Below are 21,364 nucleotides of genomic sequence, written 5' to 3'. Positions count from 1 at the left end.
TGCCTATAAACAACAAAAAAAAAGTCTGCAGAAAAAGATGTTTGCTTTAGTAATTAGTGAAGTCAAACCAAGTGTGTTAGATGAACATCGTGGCAGGGAATATCTAAGACTTCACAAAAATGCACTCTCAAAAAGCCATTGGACCATTTGATCAGTCTGACAGAGAGGAGTGAAGAAAAATCCTCATAGCAGTATATAAAATTCTCATCTTTTTCTCTGAAACATGGAGAAAAATCAAGTAGAATTAAAGAAGAAGGATACCAGCTAATAGAGTTGAGTCCTGGTGAACCATTCCCAGTTCAAGGTGACAAAGGGCTTTCCCAGAGCTTGGTGGGATGGGTGATGGGCTTTGCAATACAGTCCTCAACAAAACATCCCTGCATATTTATGAGATGTGACTAATGCCTTTACACCTCTAAAATCCAAAGTGCATAGTGTGGTCTGATGCTTCTTCTGAGCTTTAGTTCTAAGGGACAGATATGTTAGAAAAACTCTGTATTTTCTGCCTTTTGAATCCACCTAGAAAACAAATACAACCTGCAAATGAGTGAGCAAACCCCTGCTCATGGCAGGGGGATTGGAACTAAATGATCTTTAAGGTCCCTTCCAACCTAAACCATTCCACAATTCAATGATTGTTACAAGGAAAGTCTCAGGGAGTTTGAAGTTAAATGTTTTCAGTGACCAACAGGAAACTGAGAGAAATGTAATTAAAGGAAATCTTGGTTTTGGTTAAAAATGCTGTGCCTTGACTGTCAGTCACATCCTGCATGGAATTCCATGGCTACACAGGGGTAGTAGGAACTTCCCACCACCTGTCACCTTTGGGGTGTAGACATCCATTCATCCATTTCCTCCTGCAGCCTCTGCTCCACCAGCAGGGACATCTACAGTGGGGAAAATAATGAGTTGCACTGGAACAGCAGAGTTTAATCCATCTGCAGCTTTTACCAGGTTGAGACCTGATGGTGTTTTCAAGCACCAGCACATTTTCTTAGCATGGGGTCAATCCAGACCCAGCTCAACTGCAGAGGGTGCAGCTTAACTGCACGTAAATGTGTTCAGTGTGCTGTCAGACCTAATAAACCTGCAGTGAGCAGGAGGTTTTAGCCCGGCCAAAAGGAGGCCCAGAGGTGACATCACTCTCTACAACTCCCTGAAATGAGGTTGTAGCCAGGTGGGGGTCGACCTCATCGCTCAGGCAACCAGTGACAGAATAAGAGGAAATGCCCAGGGGATGTTCAGGTTGGAGATCAGGATGAATTTCTTGGCTGAAAGGGTTGTCAGGCATTGGAACACGCTGCCCAGGGAAGTGCTGGAGTCACCATCCTTGGAGGGATTCAAGAAATGGCTGGACATGGCCCTCAGTGCTCTGCTCTGGTTGACAAGGTGGTGATTGGTCACAGGTTGGAACTGGAAGACCCTGGAGGTGTTTTGCAACCCAAATAATCCCGTGGTTCTGTGAGAAATAAGTCTTCTCTTCCATCCTCTGGTGATGAGTCCTTTTCTTACGGCTCTCCATTGGCAGAGCTGAAATGATCCTTGTTTTGCCTTCTGGAATTATTATGAGAAAAGCTGGCTGGTTCTTTTCCAGGTTTTTAGGGATTGGAACAGCATTTGGAAGAGGGACCAGAAAAACCCTAAAGTTCTTCTCTACAAGTTTATGCCTCTTTCTCCCTGAAGAACCACCTGTGGGTGGCTACAGAGGGGTCAACAATGTATTCATGTGTGCAAACAAAGCAGGTACACCAGAATGGTATCATGGTGTTTGAGAGCACTCGTTTAACAACCTCTTGCTGTTGTTCAATCCTAATTGGCTTTGGGTGCTAAAATGCAAGGGGAGACCAGTGCAAAGCAATAAAACAATCCCCACTGCCTGTCACTGAGGGCAACGCTGCTAGAGAGATTGGAATACACGTTGGAGAGGTTTCCTAACCCCTGCTATCCATGGGTTATTGATGCAGCACAGTGTGGCACAGCCAGCACACACTGCAGGCATTTCATACACTCTGGGGCTCAGGAGAGAGCAAACAAGAACCCTCAGAGGGTCCAGAAGCTGATGGTCAGGGTGGGACATTTTCTGCCTTCTTTCCACCAGATTATTTCTCTTCTAATTTCACAGTGACCCTCCAGATTCATGACAGACACCAGGAGCAGAATCAGACTTTGTGACTCTTTTGCTGCATAAGGGAAAGTACTCCAAGTAATTAGAGAGAAATTTAAATTAAAAGAAAAAAAAATAAAGAAGGTAGGCCATGATCTGCTCAACTTTGTCTCTTTGTCTCTCCCATCCTTGTGCTGCTTTGTGTAGCTCTGTGGTCCCATTTCCTGCTGCACAGATCAATCTGCTGCCTCGTCTTGGGCATGCTGCTCTCATTTCCACATCCTCGGACTTCCAGGTCTTACTTTATTGCAGGCTGCTGATCCTGTGCTGTGTTTAAATCCTCTCTAAGTGCCATACCCAGAATTCAGTGTCTTCCCTGCCAACACAGTCTGGCTTCATGCAAGCAGGACTTCTGTTCAGCATTCTTTTTCTCTCTAAAATGAATTTCCAGGAAGATACAGAAATATGTGATCCCTCCTCTGTCCTCCAGCACAACTATTCTTAAAAATTGTGTAGTCTAATTGCCTTTTATAGAGGCTTACAGGCAATTAATGACCATCACCTTTATGATCATAGTGGAAAAGATTTGTGTCCATGTGTTATTTGGGATTAGTCTCTATCAGAGCCCAAGGGTCCAAGTAGCTCCTCAGTCACCTCCTCATGCTGACTCTATTATCTCTTTCAGCACTGAAAAAAATCCCTGTCTTGTCAAATCAAGAATTCCTTTCAGGCCCTGGAAAAGTAACATCAATAGTAAAACAACAATGCAACAGCCTTACTGATCAGACTGGAGCTATTTCAAAATCTGTAGGTCAAAGTGTTCCTAAGTTTATAAATACATCCCAAAAAAACCACAGGGGGAAAAATACTAAACAAAACAAAGCCACAAAAAGCACCAAATCAAACAAGACCCCAAAGAGCACACAAAGTTCATCACCAACTGGACCATCAGGAATTAAATTTAGGTTTATTGTGACTCACAACACAACTCCCAGAGCTGGGGAACACTGGGCTTGGCCTTCTTAAAAATCATTTCAAGTTCTGAATAAATTTAGGCATCCATATGAGGATTTTTACTTTTTTGGAGACCCTTCAGTTATCAGGGAGCTGCAAGGAGGCCTTGGATCCACAGGCCAGCCCTTGGCCTTATTTTATTCAACAATATGGATCCATTCCCTCCTGAATTCTACCATCACTTTTCATTTTTTCTCTCCTAAAAATCCTCTTTATTTCCAACCCTGATGCTAATCAAACATAACCAGGACTCAGAAACCCAACAGCTTGTTAAAGTGAATGTGATGGTTCTCTGTTAGCCTTGAAGGAGAGGGCAGTGCCAACCCAGCTCCCACATACAGATCAATGCTTGTGTGGCTCAGCTCCCTCATTCATAATTTTATTGACTTCTCTTCTATGGAAATAATTTGGAGAATAAATAGTAATTGGAAACCAAGTCTGGGTCTTCTGAAAGCCACGTAGAAAGTATTTGGAGAAAGAGGACATATTTAGATTGAATATTAGGAAGAAATTTGTCCATGTGAGGGTGGTGAGACACTGGCATAGGTTGCCAAGAGAAGCTGTGGATGTCCCATCCCTGGAAGTGTTCAAGGCCAGGTTGGATGGGACCCTGAATAACCTGGTCAAGGGGAAGGTGTCCCTGCCCATGGCAGGAGTCTTGGAATTAGATGATCTTTAAGGTCTTTCCAACCCAAACCATTCAATGATTTGTACCCAAGAGCAAGTCCAACCAAAGTTGACAGAAAATACTGAGTCTCGTCACGTTGTCCAATTATATCAGTGATTTTGGTTCCTAAAGCAGTTTGCTAACAGGAAGATATTTCTTTTGAGGGAAAGAGGCAGGGGAGGAGGAGAGGATGGGAATGAAAATCAAAGTATGATTCATGGCTGCAACATTTTCTGATTAGATAATGATGGTTAGTGATACAATATGAATATGTCCTGTTTACTTTGCACCTTACAGCGTGATCTGACAGGCAACAGTAAAAGCAATTATACAAACACCCTTCCTGAAATATGTTTCACTGGATACTGTTACAGATAGCCAGTGCTGGAGACTCCAAAATCTCCTCAGAAAGTGTTTCAATCTCCTTATCATTAAACAGCTTTTCCTGGTTCTTTCTTGCTGCAGTTTAAGTCCTTTACTTCTCATTCTTACCAACTGTAATAAACAAAAAACTCAGTTGATTATTCTTTTCCTGTTTGTAGCAGACTTTTATGTACCAAGAGACCGCTATCTCCAAATCCTCTTTTTTTTCTTCTTTTTTTTTTTTTTAGCTTAACCAACTCTTTTTATAATCTCTGCAGTCAGACCTGCCAACTATTGGGTCACTCCTTCTACTTTCCCATAAACTCTCAGAAACTGCCCCATGTCTCAAAGTGAGTGCCCAGCACCAGACAGCAGATTAAATTGGCCTGGCCTAATGTGGTGAAGACTCACACTAAAGCCACATTAAAGAATTAAATTAATTAAAGCCACATTAAAGTCAGATTAATGAAAGAATTATTTTTTAAGGAAACAAAAGCATATGGTCTCAGCCCAGCCACCACCTACCACTGAGGTAAAAACTCAGACTCAAACAATAACAAGGCACAATAAACTGCCCTGCAGTGGGATCTCTCCTCATCCAGCTACACAACATCTGGATATGAGATGCCCTGTGGCATCCTATAAATCCACATGGATTTGAGTGATACAGCACATGTTTGAGGCCATAACAGACCCACAGCCAGGAGGATTCTATGGCACCACTGATCCCATCTTTGAGTAGCCACAGCCAGGAATCAGAAAACTTCCTAGATCTCCAGAGAATATGGAGGTATCTGGACAACACACCCAGTGATGAATTCCTAATTTGGATACACCCAGAGCTGGTTGACTCCCATCTCATGCATCAGCTGAGCTGTAATGAATTTACATTCCTGTTCTTTGCCTGGGGCAGTGAGAAGCAGTTTAAATATTCTGCTTAAGATATAAGGAAGGCATGGTAATAGTCACCAAAAATAAGTTTATTGTTTCTCCACTGGTTTCAGATCTATCTAAGTCTTGAATGGAGAAACATTGCTGAGTATCCTCAAGATCTCCATTCCTCTGATTAGATGGTGTAGATAACAGAATAAAATAGGGAAATGAGAGAAACTTTAACAGAAAGTTTCTACCTGGTATTCTGAAGCAGAGGGTTGTTTCATTAAGAGGAAAAAATAGCAAAAAATGTATTTATGCAACATATTATTTTACAGAATAAGGTTGAGCTGATTTGTAAGAAGGAGTGTACAATATTTGGTTTATGTCCCTGGTTGCACATCCATTGGTCTTAATGAAGAAGAGCTGAATGAGAAATCTGAGTCTTGGAATTTAAACTGAAAGCAACCAGAAGGAGCTTCATGGTTCCTTCATGGTTCCTTCTGCCTCCTTGAAGGTTTCTTCATCTTTCTCTGAAGTATTTTTGTTCACACCTATCCCACTGAACTTTGACCACACTCTCAGGGCCCTGGTGGGATTCTTAGGGTGTTCCTGTGCAGAGACAGAAGCTGGACTTGGATCATCCTTGTGGGTCTCTGACAACTCAGGATATTCTATGAATCTGTGAACTTCAGATGTCCCATTCAGGAGCTCAGAAATGGAACCCAGGTGTCCTACACTCCCTCCAAAAGCAACAGAGTGAAACAAGAACCTGCAGACAATGGTTGAGTCCACAGAGGAAGCTGAGAGAATGCCTTGGAAATGTGGGACTTGGAAGAAAGGACAGGAGGGTCTCATTTGTGCTCTCAGAGCCTTGTGTGTACAAACATGGAGAGCTTCCCAGTGATAAGGGGGAAAGAAGACAGCAAGGTCTGTTCAGTTGTATGAATACATGACATTCACAGGCCTTGAAGGTCAAAGAAACTGAAACACTGAGAAAAATGTGATCATGGCATTTTTTATTGGTGATAGCTGAAATCAGTTCATAGAATCATAGAATCATAGAATCAATTGGGTTGGAAAAGACCTCCAAGACCATCGAGTCCAACCCTTGGTCCAACTCCAGTCCCTTTACCAGATCATGGCACTCAGTGCCATGGCCAAGCTCACCTTAAAAACCTCCAGGGATGGGGAATCCACCCCCTCTCTGGGCAGCCCATTCCAATGCCTGAGCACTCTCTCTGCAAAGAATTTCTTTCTGATCTCCACCTTCAATTTCCCCTGGCAGAGCTTGAGCCCATCGTGCCCCCTTGTCCTATTGCTGAGTGCCTGGGAGAAGAGACCAACCCCCACCTGGCCAGAACTTCCCTTCAGGGAGTTCCAGACAGTGCTGAGGTCACCTCTGAGCCTCCTCTTCTCCAGGCTAAACACCCCCAGCTCCCTCAGTGCCTCCCCATAGGGCTTGTGCTCCAGTCCCTTCACCAGCCTTGTTGCTCTACTCTGGACTCACTCCAGCCCCTCAAGATCTTTCCTGAACTTAAATAACTATTGTTATTACAGCCATGTACTCCTCACCATTGAATAACATCCCCTTTTAAAGGCAAAGCTGGGAAGACAGTCATGAAAAACCTGGAAACTGTGAGGGGAATTTAAGATTTCTCTGCTTAGAAAAAAATGAACTCACCTGCATGCTTATGAATTCTGCCCATTCCTATTAAATCAGCAAATGCAAACTGTACAGTGGATAAAGCTCCATTCTCCTTCCATGAATGACAAGGACAGATGTGCCTTTGCCATTAGAGAAGTTACAGATTGTTTCCTGGTCGTTAAACTCTTAACCTAGAAAAAAAAGCTTCAGGAAAGGGTAATATCCACTGGGAGAGACTCGAAAGAGGAAAGATAAATACAAACAGTTTATTTTACTTTTTATATGTTTCAGGTCTATGGAAGAAAAATGTCTTCAACAGTAAAAGAACTGATGCAAGGATTGTTTCTCATAACTGGACAGAACTGCTGTCTATAAATGACAAAAAAAGAATGATATGTTGTGGCTCACTAGATAAAAAAAGCAACACAAACCCGCTAAAAATGGATATAATTCAGTATTTATTGTGACATAAAAAGGATAATGAGTTTTTGACCCACCAGATAAAATGTTTTCACCCAGAGTCATCTTTAAAAAAAAGTCACGATGAAGTTGTGCTTTATGAAGAGGACCTGGTTCCTCTGAGTGTTTCCTAGACTTCTAAGATCATTCCAGGAAAGGCTTTGATCCCTTAATTCCCCAGTAGGGAATCCGGAGATGGATGACTATTATCAAAGGGTTCAGCTGGTGATCCAGAATCAGAACAGTGTGTGATGCAGAACAAAAGGAGGAGACATCAGAGTTGGCCACACAAGGACAAGGTATGGCCCAGCAGCACCTCTTCTGCTATGAATCTCCTAAATAAAGACAACCCTGATGTGATAGAATTGTAGAAAATATTTCTCTGAAGACCAGGAAGTCAAGTCTTTCTCATCTCCTTTGTCTAAGGAAATCCTTTCTCCTCACAAAGAAAGATATGCAATTACTTTCCCAAAGTAAAATGAAATCCCACATTGTCCCATCCTGCACTGAACTCCTGGCTTTTAATTCCACATTTCAAAATGATTTCAAGAGCTTTGCACGTTGCTGAAGTCAGATTTTAGCAGGACTGTAAATGAATCTCTTTTCTCCCGTTCTGACAGTGCCAGGCCATGACCTGAGAGCTGTGCCACAAAGGTGTCCTACCAGGCCACTGATTTCTTTCAGGATTATGGAAAAGACCTTTGATTAAAGTGCTTCCAGGCTTTGTCAAAACGGAAATAAAAGCAATTTCATTTTCTGTAACTCATTTCTCCTTCATGATCATTTTCCCTTCATGATCAATATAGTTATTAAAGCGCAACAGGGGAATAAGCACTTACTTTTCAGCTACTTCTGCCCACTGGAGGTGCCCCAGGTTCTCTGCAGCATTTAGACACAGCTGGCACAGGTGACACATGATTTTGGGAGGAACAACAGCCTTCCACAGGGGAAGCCAGAACCACAGCAGGAGTCTCTACTCAGCACAAAAGGATACTAAATATTAGTTTTTAGGGAAAGTAATCAAACCCAAGCTGCCTGGTAATTAAGTGGGTTTTTTGAAGGTACTTGTCTAGCAGTGTGAAAACAAGATGTTCCCCTCCTGGGCACATCACAGGCTGAAGTACAATAGCCAAGAGAAGCAGGATGAGCTGTCTTTGAGAGACATGTGAAAGGAAACTTAGCTTGTATGTTCTGGCTGCCTAAATTTGAAGTCCCAAGTCAGATGAGATGTCACTATACAGACTGGAGATCCCTACACTGTCCCTAGGAAAAGATGATCTGATTAGCCTGTGCTTTTCAAGGAAATCAAGTAAAAATGCAAGACATAGAGACCAGAATATAAATCCCCATATCAGAACTCAATTCAACTATTAGTGTCACTGCGGTTTTGAAAACCATTGTGGCACCTTTAGAATCATAGAATGGTTTGGGTTAGAAGGTGCCTTCAAGATCATCTTTTTCTAACCCCCTGCTATGAGCAGGGACACCAGCCCAGGTTGCTTCAAGTCCTGTCCAACCTGGCCTTGACAACCTTCCAGGGATGGGGCATTCACAGCTTCTCTGCCAAATCTGTGCCAGGGTCTCACCACCTTCACAGGGAAGAATTTCCTTCTTAAGTGTAAATTGACTCTATGTCAGTTTAAAGCCACTGCTTCTTGTTCTGTCACTCCATTCCCTTGTTAAAATTCCCTTTCCAGCTTTCCTGTTGGTCCACTTTAGGCACTGGAAGGGGCTCTAAGGTCTCTCCAGAGCCTTCTGTTCTCCAGACTGCACAGCCCCAGGTCTCCCAGCATGTCTCCAGACCAGAGGTGCTCCAGCCCCCTGAGCATCTTTGTGACCTTCTCTGGACTCACTGACACTTTAGTGACTTCACCTGAAACACCTGAATGGTGGCACTGTTTGCACAGTGTCCCTGTGGCAGAAAGGAAAACTGAACAGCAAAGCACAGCTGCCTCATGTGCAGATTTTCAGCAGAGGTTTCCAGTACAACCTGACCAAGCTCGACCATTCTGCTGCTTGATGAGATGTGACAAGCTCAGAGCCCAGTGCAATTCCACTTCAGGCTACACAGCTGGGACTCAGACCAGGACACTTAACTTCTGTTCCTCATTTGCAGATTCTAATTAGGTATCCATCTCCAGTGCTAATATTCCTAACTTCTCGGTATTCCTTGCCCATTAAGAGATAAGTTTAATACAATTTCTCAAAGCTTTGACCTTTGGGCAGTGCAATTTATTATATGTGCTGCCACTGGGCACAAAGATGACTCTTAGTGTGGTTTTCCACTCAGTAACCAAGGATTTCCATTCAGTCCTCTGTTAAATGAGGCCATTAAGAGAAATGTAACTCAGTAGTTTATGCTGCTGCTAGCAAGGGAAAATTGCTTTTTAATCTCTGACCCCTCAAAATGAAACTGTACCCTGGAAAGAGATTTTGTTAAACAAATGAATTAGAAAAACAAAAGACAGTCTGTGATTTCCTTCTGCCATCTCTGAATTGTCGCAGATCAGAGCTGTTCAGCTTTCAAACACAAAACTCTTCCTTTGGAAACACTGAATGCAGAACACCATAATTAATGTAAGTGATGTTTCTAAACCCTTACTTGAAACAGTCCCAGTGCTGTGCTGAGGTGAACAGTCAGTAAAGTCTGTGTCTCACCCACTCATCTTTTCACCAGAGAAAGCAGATTAATCAGCAACAGCTCAGCACTAAATTTGCTCCCAACCCCTTCATTGCAACATGTTAATCATGGAATGGTTTGAGTTGAAAAGTACTTTAAAGATCACCCAGTTCCAACACCCTGCAATGGGCAGGAACACCTTCCACTATCCCAGGTTGCTCCAAGCCCTGTCCAAGCTGCCCTTGAACACTTCCAGGGATGGGGCAGCCACAACTCTGGGCAGATTGCTCCTTTGCTACACCACTCTCACAGTGAAGAATTAATCCCTAATATAATATCTAATCTAAACCTGACCTCTGGCAGTTTGAAGCCATTTCTCTTGTCTTGTCACTTGTAAAAGTCCCTCTCCAGATTTCTTGTACTCTCTTCAGCTACTGAAAGGCTGCAGTAAGATCCCCTTGGAGGCTTCTCCAAGCTGAACAATTCCAATTCTCTCAGCTTTTCCTCATGGGAGAGGTGCTCCATCCCTCAAATCATATTCACAGTCTCCTCTGCACTCCTTCCCTTCTCCTCCACTCATGCTCCTTCCTTAAGTGGTTTGTGCTGAAATAAAAAGTGAGCTCACAATAGATAATTTTTAATTTTATTTTTTCTCCCCCAAATCCTACAGGGCATTGTTTATAATAAAATAAAAAAAAGACTAATCTACTACCTGGGAGAGGCACCTCTCCCTTTTGAATGGTAAAAATGAAGAAATGTTCACTTGTGACTAAAAAAGGCCTGAACGACTTTAACACACAAGACCCAACTGCATGACATCCAAAAGCTCTAAACAAACCCTTTCTTAATAAATATTTGATCACACAGATCCATTATTTACAGAAAACAAAGAGAGCCTTAAATAAATGTTGTGGCTCAGACCTTGCTGAGGTTAAGTTGCTGCATTCACACAGTTCATTTATCACTCGGACTGGCGCTGACTCAAACACCACTTCCTACAGTAAACAGCTGTTTTGTAAATGGGCTGCATTAAATACAGTAAAAAAACATGCACAAACAGAAGTTGCTTCAAAATAAAGCACTCTTTAATCTGAGAACTCAGCCTGCCTCTCACAGGGAGCCAGGGAAAAAGGAAGAAAGGAAGCAGAAGTTTTATTCCAACCACCTGCTGCTGGGGAAAGCTCTGGAGCACAAGGGGGATGAGGAGCTGCTGAGGGAGCTGGAGGGACACAGCCTGGAGAAAAGGAGGCTCAGGGGGGAACCTATAGCTCTCTACAACACCCTGACAGGGGGATTGTAGCCAGATGGGGCTTGGCCTCTTCTCCCAGGCAACAAGTGATCAAGTTAAAAGGAAATGACCTCAAGTTGTGTCAGGGAATTTTTGGATGAAATATTATGAAAAAATTCTTCACTGACAGCATTGGAACAGACTGCCCAGGGAATTGGTGGAGTCACCATCCCTGAAGGGACTTTAAAAACATCCAGATGTGGTTCTTAGTGATGTGATTAAGGGGTGGACCTGGAAGTCCTGGGTTAATGGTTGGACTGGATAATCATAGAGGTCTAGTCCAACTTAAATGATTCAATGATTCAATTTAACTGTTGAAAGCCCTGCCCAAAACAGCCTTGTTTGCTGCCCAGACAAAAGGAGGCTGAAAGAAGGAGCAGGCACAGAGCAAGGAGTTGTTCTGTAGCACTACAGACCATGTGGGGACACATCTGACCACCTATGTGGTAGGTTTAGAGCAACCTGGTCATGGAAATTTGTGAGATCATTATAAGGGAATGGCCTGGTTGAGGCAGGAGTGATGCTGCAGACATTCTTCAATAGGAGAAGGGTGGGAGGTTTCAACAGAGAGCAAAAATGGAAAGATATGGCTTAATGGGAGAGGGAAAGGGTGGAATTAATAACAAATCCTGTGGAGGAGAAATCGCTTTGAAGTTGAAGAAATTCCATTTGAGTGGGAAGCCCAGGTAGAGGTTCTTGAACTGAGCTGGGGCGAGTGTGTTGCTGAGAAACACAAAGAAAGGGTCTCCAAACTGGCTGGGGGGGTTGAGAGATTCAAGCAATTTGGGTAGGACTTCTTTTCCTAACTGGAGTTTATGGTACAGAATCAGGAGGGCTCTGGATGGTGGAAAAGTGTCCTGCTTCTCCTGAAGGAGAGGATTAAGTAATTAAACAGTCACTTCACTGATGGTTTTTGTTTGGAGTCTTTACAGAGCTCCGAGTTCCTATTGCAGCTCTAATTCCACTGCAATCACTTTCACAGGCAGAAACTGCCAGAAGAAAGAGTAGCTTCATAATCCCCCAAATAAAACTTCCAAGTGCTAATTATCCAAAGGAGCAACAAACTCAGCCACACTGTCAGTGGTGACAGACACAGAGAAGCAACAGGAACATGAAGTTCTTGTATGAGCTACATCTTAGACTGTCATTACATCTCTGCCACGAACCTGCCATAAGAGCATCCAGCCTTTTCTGGTCCCTGTGATTATAGAATGACAGAATTACAGAAACATTTGGTTTAGAAAAGACCTCCAAAAGCACTGAATCCAAACTCTGACCAATAACCACCTTGTCAACCAGAACATAACAAGTGCTTTTAGAGGATACCATGCCAGAAAATTTCAAAGACTCAGAGGAGGTGGCTTTTGAAACTCAAATTTTCTTTTGTTTTCTTTAAAACTCCAATGAGTTATTTGTGCAAAAGTTGAAGCCAGTCCTTTATCAGTGGTCCCCAGGTGATAAGATCTCTACAAATGTCACAGATTTATGAGGCTTTTTTCCTTAAAGTTCCAGCCTTCAAAGTGCCCCTCTGTTTATCCATGAAAGCCAGACCCAGGAATTGCTTCTTTACATGATGAAACCTGATTGTTTTCCAACCACACAAGTGGGGCACTGAACTGCTGTTTGCCTTTGTGATGTCAGGGAATCCAAACCACCTTGACTTCCACTGAGAATACAGGGAAGAAAAACACCCACCACTAGTTAGAGCAACCCAAGCAGCTCTTCCAAAACACCTCAGCTTCAACAGTCAGCACAGGGTCCTTCAGTCAGTAACTGGTTTAATATTTTTCTGTGGAGTCTGTGCTGTTTTTTTTTTCTTCCTCTCAGTTCATCTGCAGGAAGCTGTGGGTGAACTGAGCAAAGTGGAACTGCTCATCTCCTTTAGTGTGAGGTTCAGCCCACCTAAGGCAGGTAGTGAGCCTGCTGGCTGTCTGGATATTCCAATAAAGACATACGTGGTAGGCATGGGAATCATTTTCCCTTGAAATAGCTGTGCTATAATTACTATTATTTACACTTTTTAGACAAAGGAGAGAACAGACACATCCAGAGGAGCAGCCATCAGACCCATCTGTGTTAGACATCTCCTGGGAGATGAGACAAGCCATGTGCTGACAGCAATTCCTCCTTCTGGTAAAGGGAGTTCAGACACTTAAACACTCATTTCTCCACCAAACACTCACATTTGATCCAATAAATCCCCGTCTTCCAGAGACCATTCGACCTACGTTAAAATTGTTTTTTTAAGATGGGTGAGATGAATCATTTCCTCTGGGCATGGACAGGGAAATTTCAAGAGACAAATCTGAGCCGTTGGTATTTAATAGTAAGGGTCATCATTCCTCCTTCAGGTCCCTGAGATATGAGACCCTCACTCAAAAGAAAGGCACTGAAGCAAGTCTGGGGCAGGAGATATTTCTGCTGGCTTCTCCCTGCCAGATTTGTTTGACTCTCAGTCATTTCTCAAACTCAAATTTTCTTGTGGAAGTAGGACATCAAAGTCAGATTGTCAAGTTTCTGTGACCAAAAGGGTTTTCATATGGAAAAAGGCCTCTGTTCATCTGCTCCTGGGATCAATATCCAACATTTATTCTTTCATCTGCATTTTGACCCTGTGTGTTCCTACAGTGGCCCAGTTTAAGTGTGACCTGTAATAAAAATAGCTTTAAGCACAAACACATTTTGTGGTGAGAATTTAAAATGAAGGGGGAAAAAATTCTGCTAATAATTAAAAAAAAAGTATTCCAAAGCTCTGGCAGCTCCCACTAAATTTTTTAGAGCTTAGATGGAGCACTCACACAAAGTAATAAAAGACTACTATTAGCACACATATCTCAAGATGAAGGACCGCCTGACCAAATTTAAAATGCAGACAAAGGAGCTCAGCAGAAAGATTTTTACCTTTATTTAAACATTTCTATCATTTCAGGGAACCTAAATGCCTTATTTTGTACTAGTTAAGGAAAAACTATTTACTGATGCTTTGTTATGTTAATACACAGGTTGGGATTAGTGCTCCAAGATGTATTGTTGAAGTGAGTGCAAACATTATGGTAAATAACCAGCCACTTATTCTTTATTTCTGACAGAGATCCCTTCATTAAGTCTGAATGTCTCAGTGATGTTGACATTTCCGATTACTCAATTTATGTTCACTTTCCCTGCTAGACTCATAAAAATACTACATACACACACACACTTTTATATACATATAAATAGGAATAAATAACAAATGTAGGTAAGCCAGTCTGTATTTACAGGATAATCACAGTGTAACAGAAGTAACAGCTAAATATACTAATGAATGAGTGATTTAACAAACGAAGGAAAACTGCTCAATGAGATTTGAAGAGCAGTCTGTGCTTTTGCTCCCTGAGCAGCACAGATGAGTACAGGGGGAATTTCCAGCGGGTAAAGCCGTGGCAGGTCCCTTAAAAACAGTTCACCCACAGAACCATCTGGCTGATTGTTCTCCCAAACCCAAAGCAGCCAAACCCAGCCATACCACCTGTACTCACACTGCATTAGCCACAGGGATGCAGGTGGCACATTCCTGCCTACAGAAGCCCCTGAGGGCTGTGAGATCAGGGCACTGTGGGGACAGTGGCCAGTGGATGTAAGATGAGCAGATATCATGGCACACAGCAAATCATTCAGGGACCTCTCAAGAAAAAGGATTTTATCCCTTCTCCATAAAATCATATGGTTTTTACTAGACCCTGAGATCAGCTCAGTTGGTTAAAACTTGGTTGTAATAATGCCAAGGTAACGGGTTCAATCCCCTGTTTGGGTCACTGACTTAAGAGCTGGACTCGCTGATCCTTGTGGGTCCCTTCCAATTCAGAATAGTCTGTGATACTAATTTTCAATCAGACCTGTACTCTTTGTATTTTATATTAATTTTGATTTTGTCTTGTGACCAAGTTTGTCAACTATCTTGACCATGCACAGCTTTAGACAAAGAGGAATTTAACCCCGTAGGTGTAAGAAGAAAAAAACCAAAACTTTGTTTAAATTACAGGCTAAGCTGTAAGAAATAAATCAGAAAACCTGTCTAGGTTGAGGCTTGAAGCTGTAACACTGTTTAGTTAAAAGGAAATACAGGGCTGCAGATATAAGAGCAGCCAATTAGATCACTTAAAAGTCACCCAAAATATACTGCTTAACGTTGGTGAGGGGTTATTAAGTGTATCTAAGTATATAAACCTGGAAACACAAAAATCTCATTGCATATCTTTGGTGGAGTTATCCCACATGTTCCCAGCGCTGAATCAAAGGAAGGATCTTGTTCCATTCTATTGGATTTTAATGGTTTGTTTTTTAATTCACAGGTGAGGCATCATATGAAACTTCACCAACCCCAGGCAGCATCCCAGGAATTGAAGTCACAAAAGCTTCACCTCATTCTCTGTTCACATCTCAGGGAACCTCATGAAAGGTCACACAGGGAGAGTTGAGTTTACAGTTTGTCAAGTGATCCTCACCCAACAGTGTCCAGAGGAGTTACCTGTGCTCTACAGCATGTCTGGATTGTGGATTTTCTTTAGCAGCCAAATATTTCTAAGTGATATTTGTCTCTATGGGTTTGGTTTAAGAGCAAGAGAGACTGAAGTGTTTTCCCACATATGCCAGTCCGTACATATTTATGCCCTTAGCAGGGGTTGACTTACTAATATTGGCTCCAACTTCACTTTGATCAACATGTTTGAGGAATAAAAGGCCTCCTGACTGGGCAGGCTATTTCAGCATCTCCTGCTGGCTGAAGAAAGCAGATCCTGTAGAATGTGCTGCATTCATTTTCTGCCTGACTACTCTTTGACCTTCTTAGGCAAAGTCATCATTAACTCATTTGCAGCTCCACCATCAGCTCTACAGTCAGGTCAAGCATTAACTTCATTCTAGTCTCATTTTAGACTTCATGTGGTACATAACAAGTTATTTTCAAAGCAAATGCAGGATTACATTCAGGGTGACACACATTACCTTGAATATATATGCATTTAAAACCAAGTAGCTGAAGACCACACTTTTTTTCCTGCAATATCAAAGTTCTACAAAGTTGTTCTTATTACTCACAATTTACAAAACACATTTCACCAGCAAATGAGCTGTGGATGATTTTAAAGTCATGTTACTCCTTTACATCAGAGCTTGTGGCTCTCAATCCTTTACTCTGGAGGTTTGCCCCAGACCTTCCCAATTCATTGTGTCCAAGGACCATCAAGGAGGGACTATGTAGGCCCATGGACCTCCGCAATATTTTCCCATAAAAGGACTCCAGATATATGAAAATCACCGATTTACGGCTGAGAAAAAAGAGGATACTGACGGGGTTTGTTCTGTCAATCCAATGCAAGTGACATTTTTCCTTTGTTCACTCCCCCATGCCCCTTCATCCCTAGAAAGCACTAACCATGACCATCCAAGAGTTCTTTCTGGTCAAGTCATTTTCAAAAAGAATCATGTTTGTGGGTGTGTGTGTTTTATTCTTGCTCCAATGAAAGAAAAACCCAAAACACTTCACACAAAAAACCCAACCCAACCCAAACCCAACCCAACCAAACCAAAAAAAACCCCTCAAATTGCCTTTAAAAAGAGCTGAACACCATTCCCAGAGTCATTATTCACCAACCACCCCATGTCCTTTGACAGCTCAGTTGGTTTTGTAAAGGACTGTTGGCTGATTAAAGGGAAACACTCCAAACACAAGGCCATACACACTGAAATGATGTGCTTTTTATGACATCTTTCCAAGAACAACAGCAGCTAATTGTTGACTTCCCTATTGGGAAATGTCTGTTTAATATGCAGATCTCCTAATGACTCTTTTAAAGCAAACTGTCCATGCTACAGTAATTTAATGACATATATTTATATAGAGAGAAAAAGTTCAGCTCTGACTTAGAATATCCTTTATCATCTTTCCAGGTAGCACAAATCCCACACACCCCATGTACCATGTGGTTCACACCTGCCAAGTGTTCTTTTTATTTTAAATATTATTACTGAAATATATATATAATACAATATTATATATATTAAATATTATTTTAAATGTTATTACTGAAAGTAATTTTTTAGACTGACTTACTTGGTGCTGACTGGCTTTTGCCAACTGCTCATTGGCTGATTCTACATTAGAAGACGCCGTCTCGATGTTGGCTTCAATACTATCTGCAAATTAAGATGATAGGAGATAATTACAGGGTACAAACTTAAAACAAAAACTTTTTACCAACAGCAATTCAGCAACTTACTCGTGGGCATAAAGAGAGGAGGAGCCTCCTGTTTGTGAACTGCAGGGAAGCAGAAACACCACCCAACTCCTCAGTCAGAGGCAGAAGGACTGACAGCTCTCCATGTGACCCCTGACAGGTTGGGAATCATAGAATCATAAAATCATAGAATTGATTGGGTTGGAAAAGACCTCCGAGATCAACTCCAACCCTTGGTCCAACTCCAGTCCCTTTACCAGATCATGGCACTCAGTGCCACAACCAGTCTCAGTTGAAAAACCTCCAGGGATGGGGAATCCACCCCCTCTCTGGGCAGCCCATTCCAATGCCTGAGCACTCTCTCTGCAAAGAATTGTTTCCTCATCTCCAACTTCAATTTCCCCTGGCAGAGCTTGAGCCCATCGTGCCCCCTTGTCCTATTGCTGAGTGCCTGGGAGAAGAGACCAACCCCCACCTGGCCAGAACTTCCCTTCAGGCAGTTCCAGACAGTGCTGAGGTCACCTCTGAGCCTCCTCTTCTCCAGGCTAAACACCCCCAGCTCCCTCAGCCTCTCCCCACAGCACTTGTGCTCCAGTCCCTTCACCAGTTACCTCTCATCCCATTCCCCCTGAAATCAATGGGAAGAATGACAGAGAATTCAAAGAAAAGCAGCTCAAACCTGGTAAATCTACCAGATTAAATTACAGAATGGACAAGGCAGGTTGTGTGTGAAATTATCTCGTTGTTATAGCTCAGGGATAAGATTTATCTGGGTATGTGGGGCTTATTGACCATCCAAGGTGTCTGCACTTGATGAAGTCACCTTGGACAATATCCCAGTCCCCAGAGAGCAAGTCCATAGTGTTCATTTCATCCCAAACTACAGCAGCTGCTCAGATTAAACAAATCCCAACCCAAACTCCTGGATCACATTTCCAGGCTGCAAGAGAGGACTGTACAGATGGCTCAGACTGAGATACATGGATGGAATCTAAAATTTAGGCAGCAAAATCTCACCCTATATTGCTAGGTCTGGCCCTGGGGAAGCTGGAGGGACCATGAGGAATCAAAATGAGACTGGAAAAGGAAGATCATCAGCTGAACATTGCAGTCCACAGCTCCACGGTTCCTCCAAAACCAAATATTACCTTGGACTCCCAACTGTGCTCAGAAAGCAAGACACCTGTGGTATAAAACCTGCAGAAAAGGGGGTGTGTTTCCAGCAGAAATCTTGGAATTCTTGACCAGCTTGTCCCCTAAGAGATGTGCAGCCAGGGATTTTTTGGCCACAGTGGAAAACTGTGCTCTTGTCTGCTTCTGAGTGGTTTAGACCAGAAAATACACCATGGAGTACATGAATGTGATCAGGAAGAACTCAACCACAGGTAGAAATTTGAAAATAATCTCTAATCCTTAATAAAACTCAGGATAATTCTTCAATTAATGGTATTAGGAGTCAAAGTAAGACATACCAGAAAAGATTAAATTAATTTATTCTTTGGTTCTAAAGAAAAGTACATGAATTATTGTGGCCACTTTTGTGATGCACAAAGAAATGAGGGTTTGGAGATAAACTGTGGAAAGTGGTTCCATTCAGGTTTTGACAATTTTAAGTAAAATAGTGTTAAAGTCTGTCAATGTAATTATGCATTTAGGGTAAGAACTCAAAATAAAATAATAAAAAAACCCTTTTAAAAAAGAAAGAAAATAAAAAAAAGAGAGAAGGAGCAAAACCCCAACGAATCAACATGGAATTAAAAAAAAATTCATCTTAACTCTTGGAAACCTGATAAAAGTAATTTATAACACTTGGGAGGGATGATTTTCCATCCCTTTTATTTCAGATTATGCACACTGTAATGCATAAGAAAAAAAAATCTATGTGGTCATACCCTTTTATAGATTGATTGAACATCATTTTATTTGCCATATCTAATGCTTCTAAAAACACTTTTATTAAGACTTTAACACTGTGGACTTTAGTTGGCATCACTGACCTCTGGCCAAATGATTTTCTCACATTCAGGATTCAGCAGGAAGGGATCAAAAGGTCTTTAAGGATCTCATCCTCTGGCTGTGAAGATATTAAAATCCTCTTCTAGGGAGCCTTAGAAGAGCTACATCCACACACATGCACATGTCAGTGTGACAGCCATGAAGAGCTTCCAGTGTTGCAATGAGTTGAAGGCATTTCTAGGAAAGTGCCTGATTTTATTTTCAATGCCAGCAAAAAAAAAAAAAAAACAAAAACAAACAAACAAACAAAAAACAAAGAAAACCTCAAAACAAAACCCTTGAACAAATAAACAAACAAACAAAAACAAATAAAAAAGGTGCTGAATTATTAAAATGATGAACAAACCCACAGATGGCACAACAGCACATTGCACTGAGCTGCACTGTTTGTCATTTCTACCCACGGTCACAGAATCATCAAATGGTTTGGGTTGGAAGGGACCTTCAAGATCATCCAGTTCCAAACTCTGGCCATGGGCACGGACTATCCCAGGCTGCTCCAAGCCCCGTCCAGCCTGGCCTTGGACACTTCCAGGGATGGAACAGCCACAGCTTCTCTGGGCAACTTGTGCCAGGGCCTGCCCACCCTCACAGGGATGAATTACTTCCCAATAACCAATGTACATCCACCCTCCTTCAGCTTAAGGCCATTCTCCCTTGTCCTATCACTGCATGACCTTTCAAAAGTCCCTCTCCAGCCTCCTTGTAAGCCTCTACCTACTGGAAGCCTTCTCTTTTCCAGCTTGAACATCCCCAGCTCTCTCAGACTGTCCTTGTTGGAAAAGTGCTCCAGCCTTGTGATCATCTTGGTGGATCTCCTTTGGGCTGATTCCAACAGATCCTTCTCTTTCCTGTGCACTCCAGGTGGGCTCTCACAAGAGCAGAGTGGAGAGGGAGAATGATCTCCCTTGACCTGCTGCCTACACTGCCTTTCATAGAATCATAGAATCATAGAATCGATTTGGTTGCAAAAGACCTCCGAGATCATAAAGTCCAACCCTTGCTCCAACTCCAGTCCCTTTACCAGATCGTGGCACTCAGTGCCATGGCCAAGCTCAGTTTAAAAACCTCCAGGGATGGGGAATCCACCCTCTCTCTGGGCAGCCCATTCCAATGCCTGAGCACTCTCTCTGCAAAGAATTTTTTTCTGATCTCCAACTTCAATTTCCCCTGGCAGAGCTTGAGCCCATCGTGCCCCCTTGTCCTATTGCTGAGTGCCTGGGAGAAGAGACCAAGCCCCACCTGGCCAGAACTTCCCTTCAGGCAGTTCCAGACAGTGCTGAGGTCACCTCTGAGCCTCCTCTTCTCCAGGCTAAACACTCCCAGCTCCCTCTGCCTCTCCCCACAGCACTTGTGCTCCAGTCCCTTCTCCAGCCTCGTTGCTCTTCTCTGGCCCCGCTCCAGGTGCCGCCCAGGGCAGAGCTGCCTTTCTGGGCTGCAAGTGCACTTTGCTGGGTCATACAGAACTTTTCATCCACAAACATTTCCAAGTATTTCTGCTCAGGGAGAATCTCCTCTCCTCATCCATTGGCTACCCAACCACTACTTGTGCTTGGGATTGTCCCAGGGTTGGCTACCACAAAGAGGTGTGCATGAAAAATAAAGTGCTTTTTGCAGGTGGAATATGGACAGATTTCAACCCGCCCTATCACTGCGTGCTCTTGCAAGAAGTGCCTCTCTATCCAAAAATGAAGAATATGAGAATACATCCTGATGGAACACTTGTTAATTTTAGAAGCACAAATTCTGACCATGGCTTTGGGCTACAAAATAGATGGTTATGTAGGAAAGCACCTACGTGTGTTTTAACCTAATTGTCAATGGGGTTTGGAAGGGATGGATTTGGGAAATCTGGAAAGGGTGTGGGAAATGTGCTGAACACCTTGACAATTGCCTAATCACAGTAACAGAACTTGCACATGCACAACATTTCCCAGGATCTCAGTGCAGACACCCTTCCCTGCTTGAAGTCTCTTAAAAGCTGATTGGCCTCAGGAAATTAATCATTTAGGCACAGAGAGGCTACAGAGGAGAAATCTGTGATCTATATCCTTCTGAAACAAGAGTAATCTGTCTGTGCTTCTCCTGGGGCAGAAG

The 21,364-nt window shown here is 42.6% G+C and overlaps 1 protein-coding gene across 3 annotated transcripts in view; it reads right to left on the bottom strand.

Annotated features, from left to right (window-relative positions):
- The window catches only part of TSNARE1 (t-SNARE domain containing 1), a 501,884-nt gene that overhangs the window by 163,412 nt on the left and 317,108 nt on the right, over nt 1–21,364 (bottom strand). For all 3 annotated transcript variants that reach the window (XM_071553024.1, XM_071553027.1, XM_071553026.1), the window contains exon 11: nt 17,128–17,210. In XM_071553024.1, coding sequence (XP_071409125.1) covers nt 17,128–17,210 — 83 coding nt within the window. The remainder of the gene's footprint in view (nt 1–17,127; nt 17,211–21,364) is intronic.

Source organism: Pithys albifrons, chromosome 4, assembly GCF_047495875.1.
Source record: "Pithys albifrons albifrons isolate INPA30051 chromosome 4, PitAlb_v1, whole genome shotgun sequence".
In the NCBI taxonomy this organism is placed as follows: Eukaryota; Metazoa; Chordata; class Aves; order Passeriformes; family Thamnophilidae; genus Pithys; species Pithys albifrons.
The sequence above is the reverse complement of the archived record's forward strand: the minus strand, read 5'-3'. Positions and strand labels throughout refer to the sequence as shown.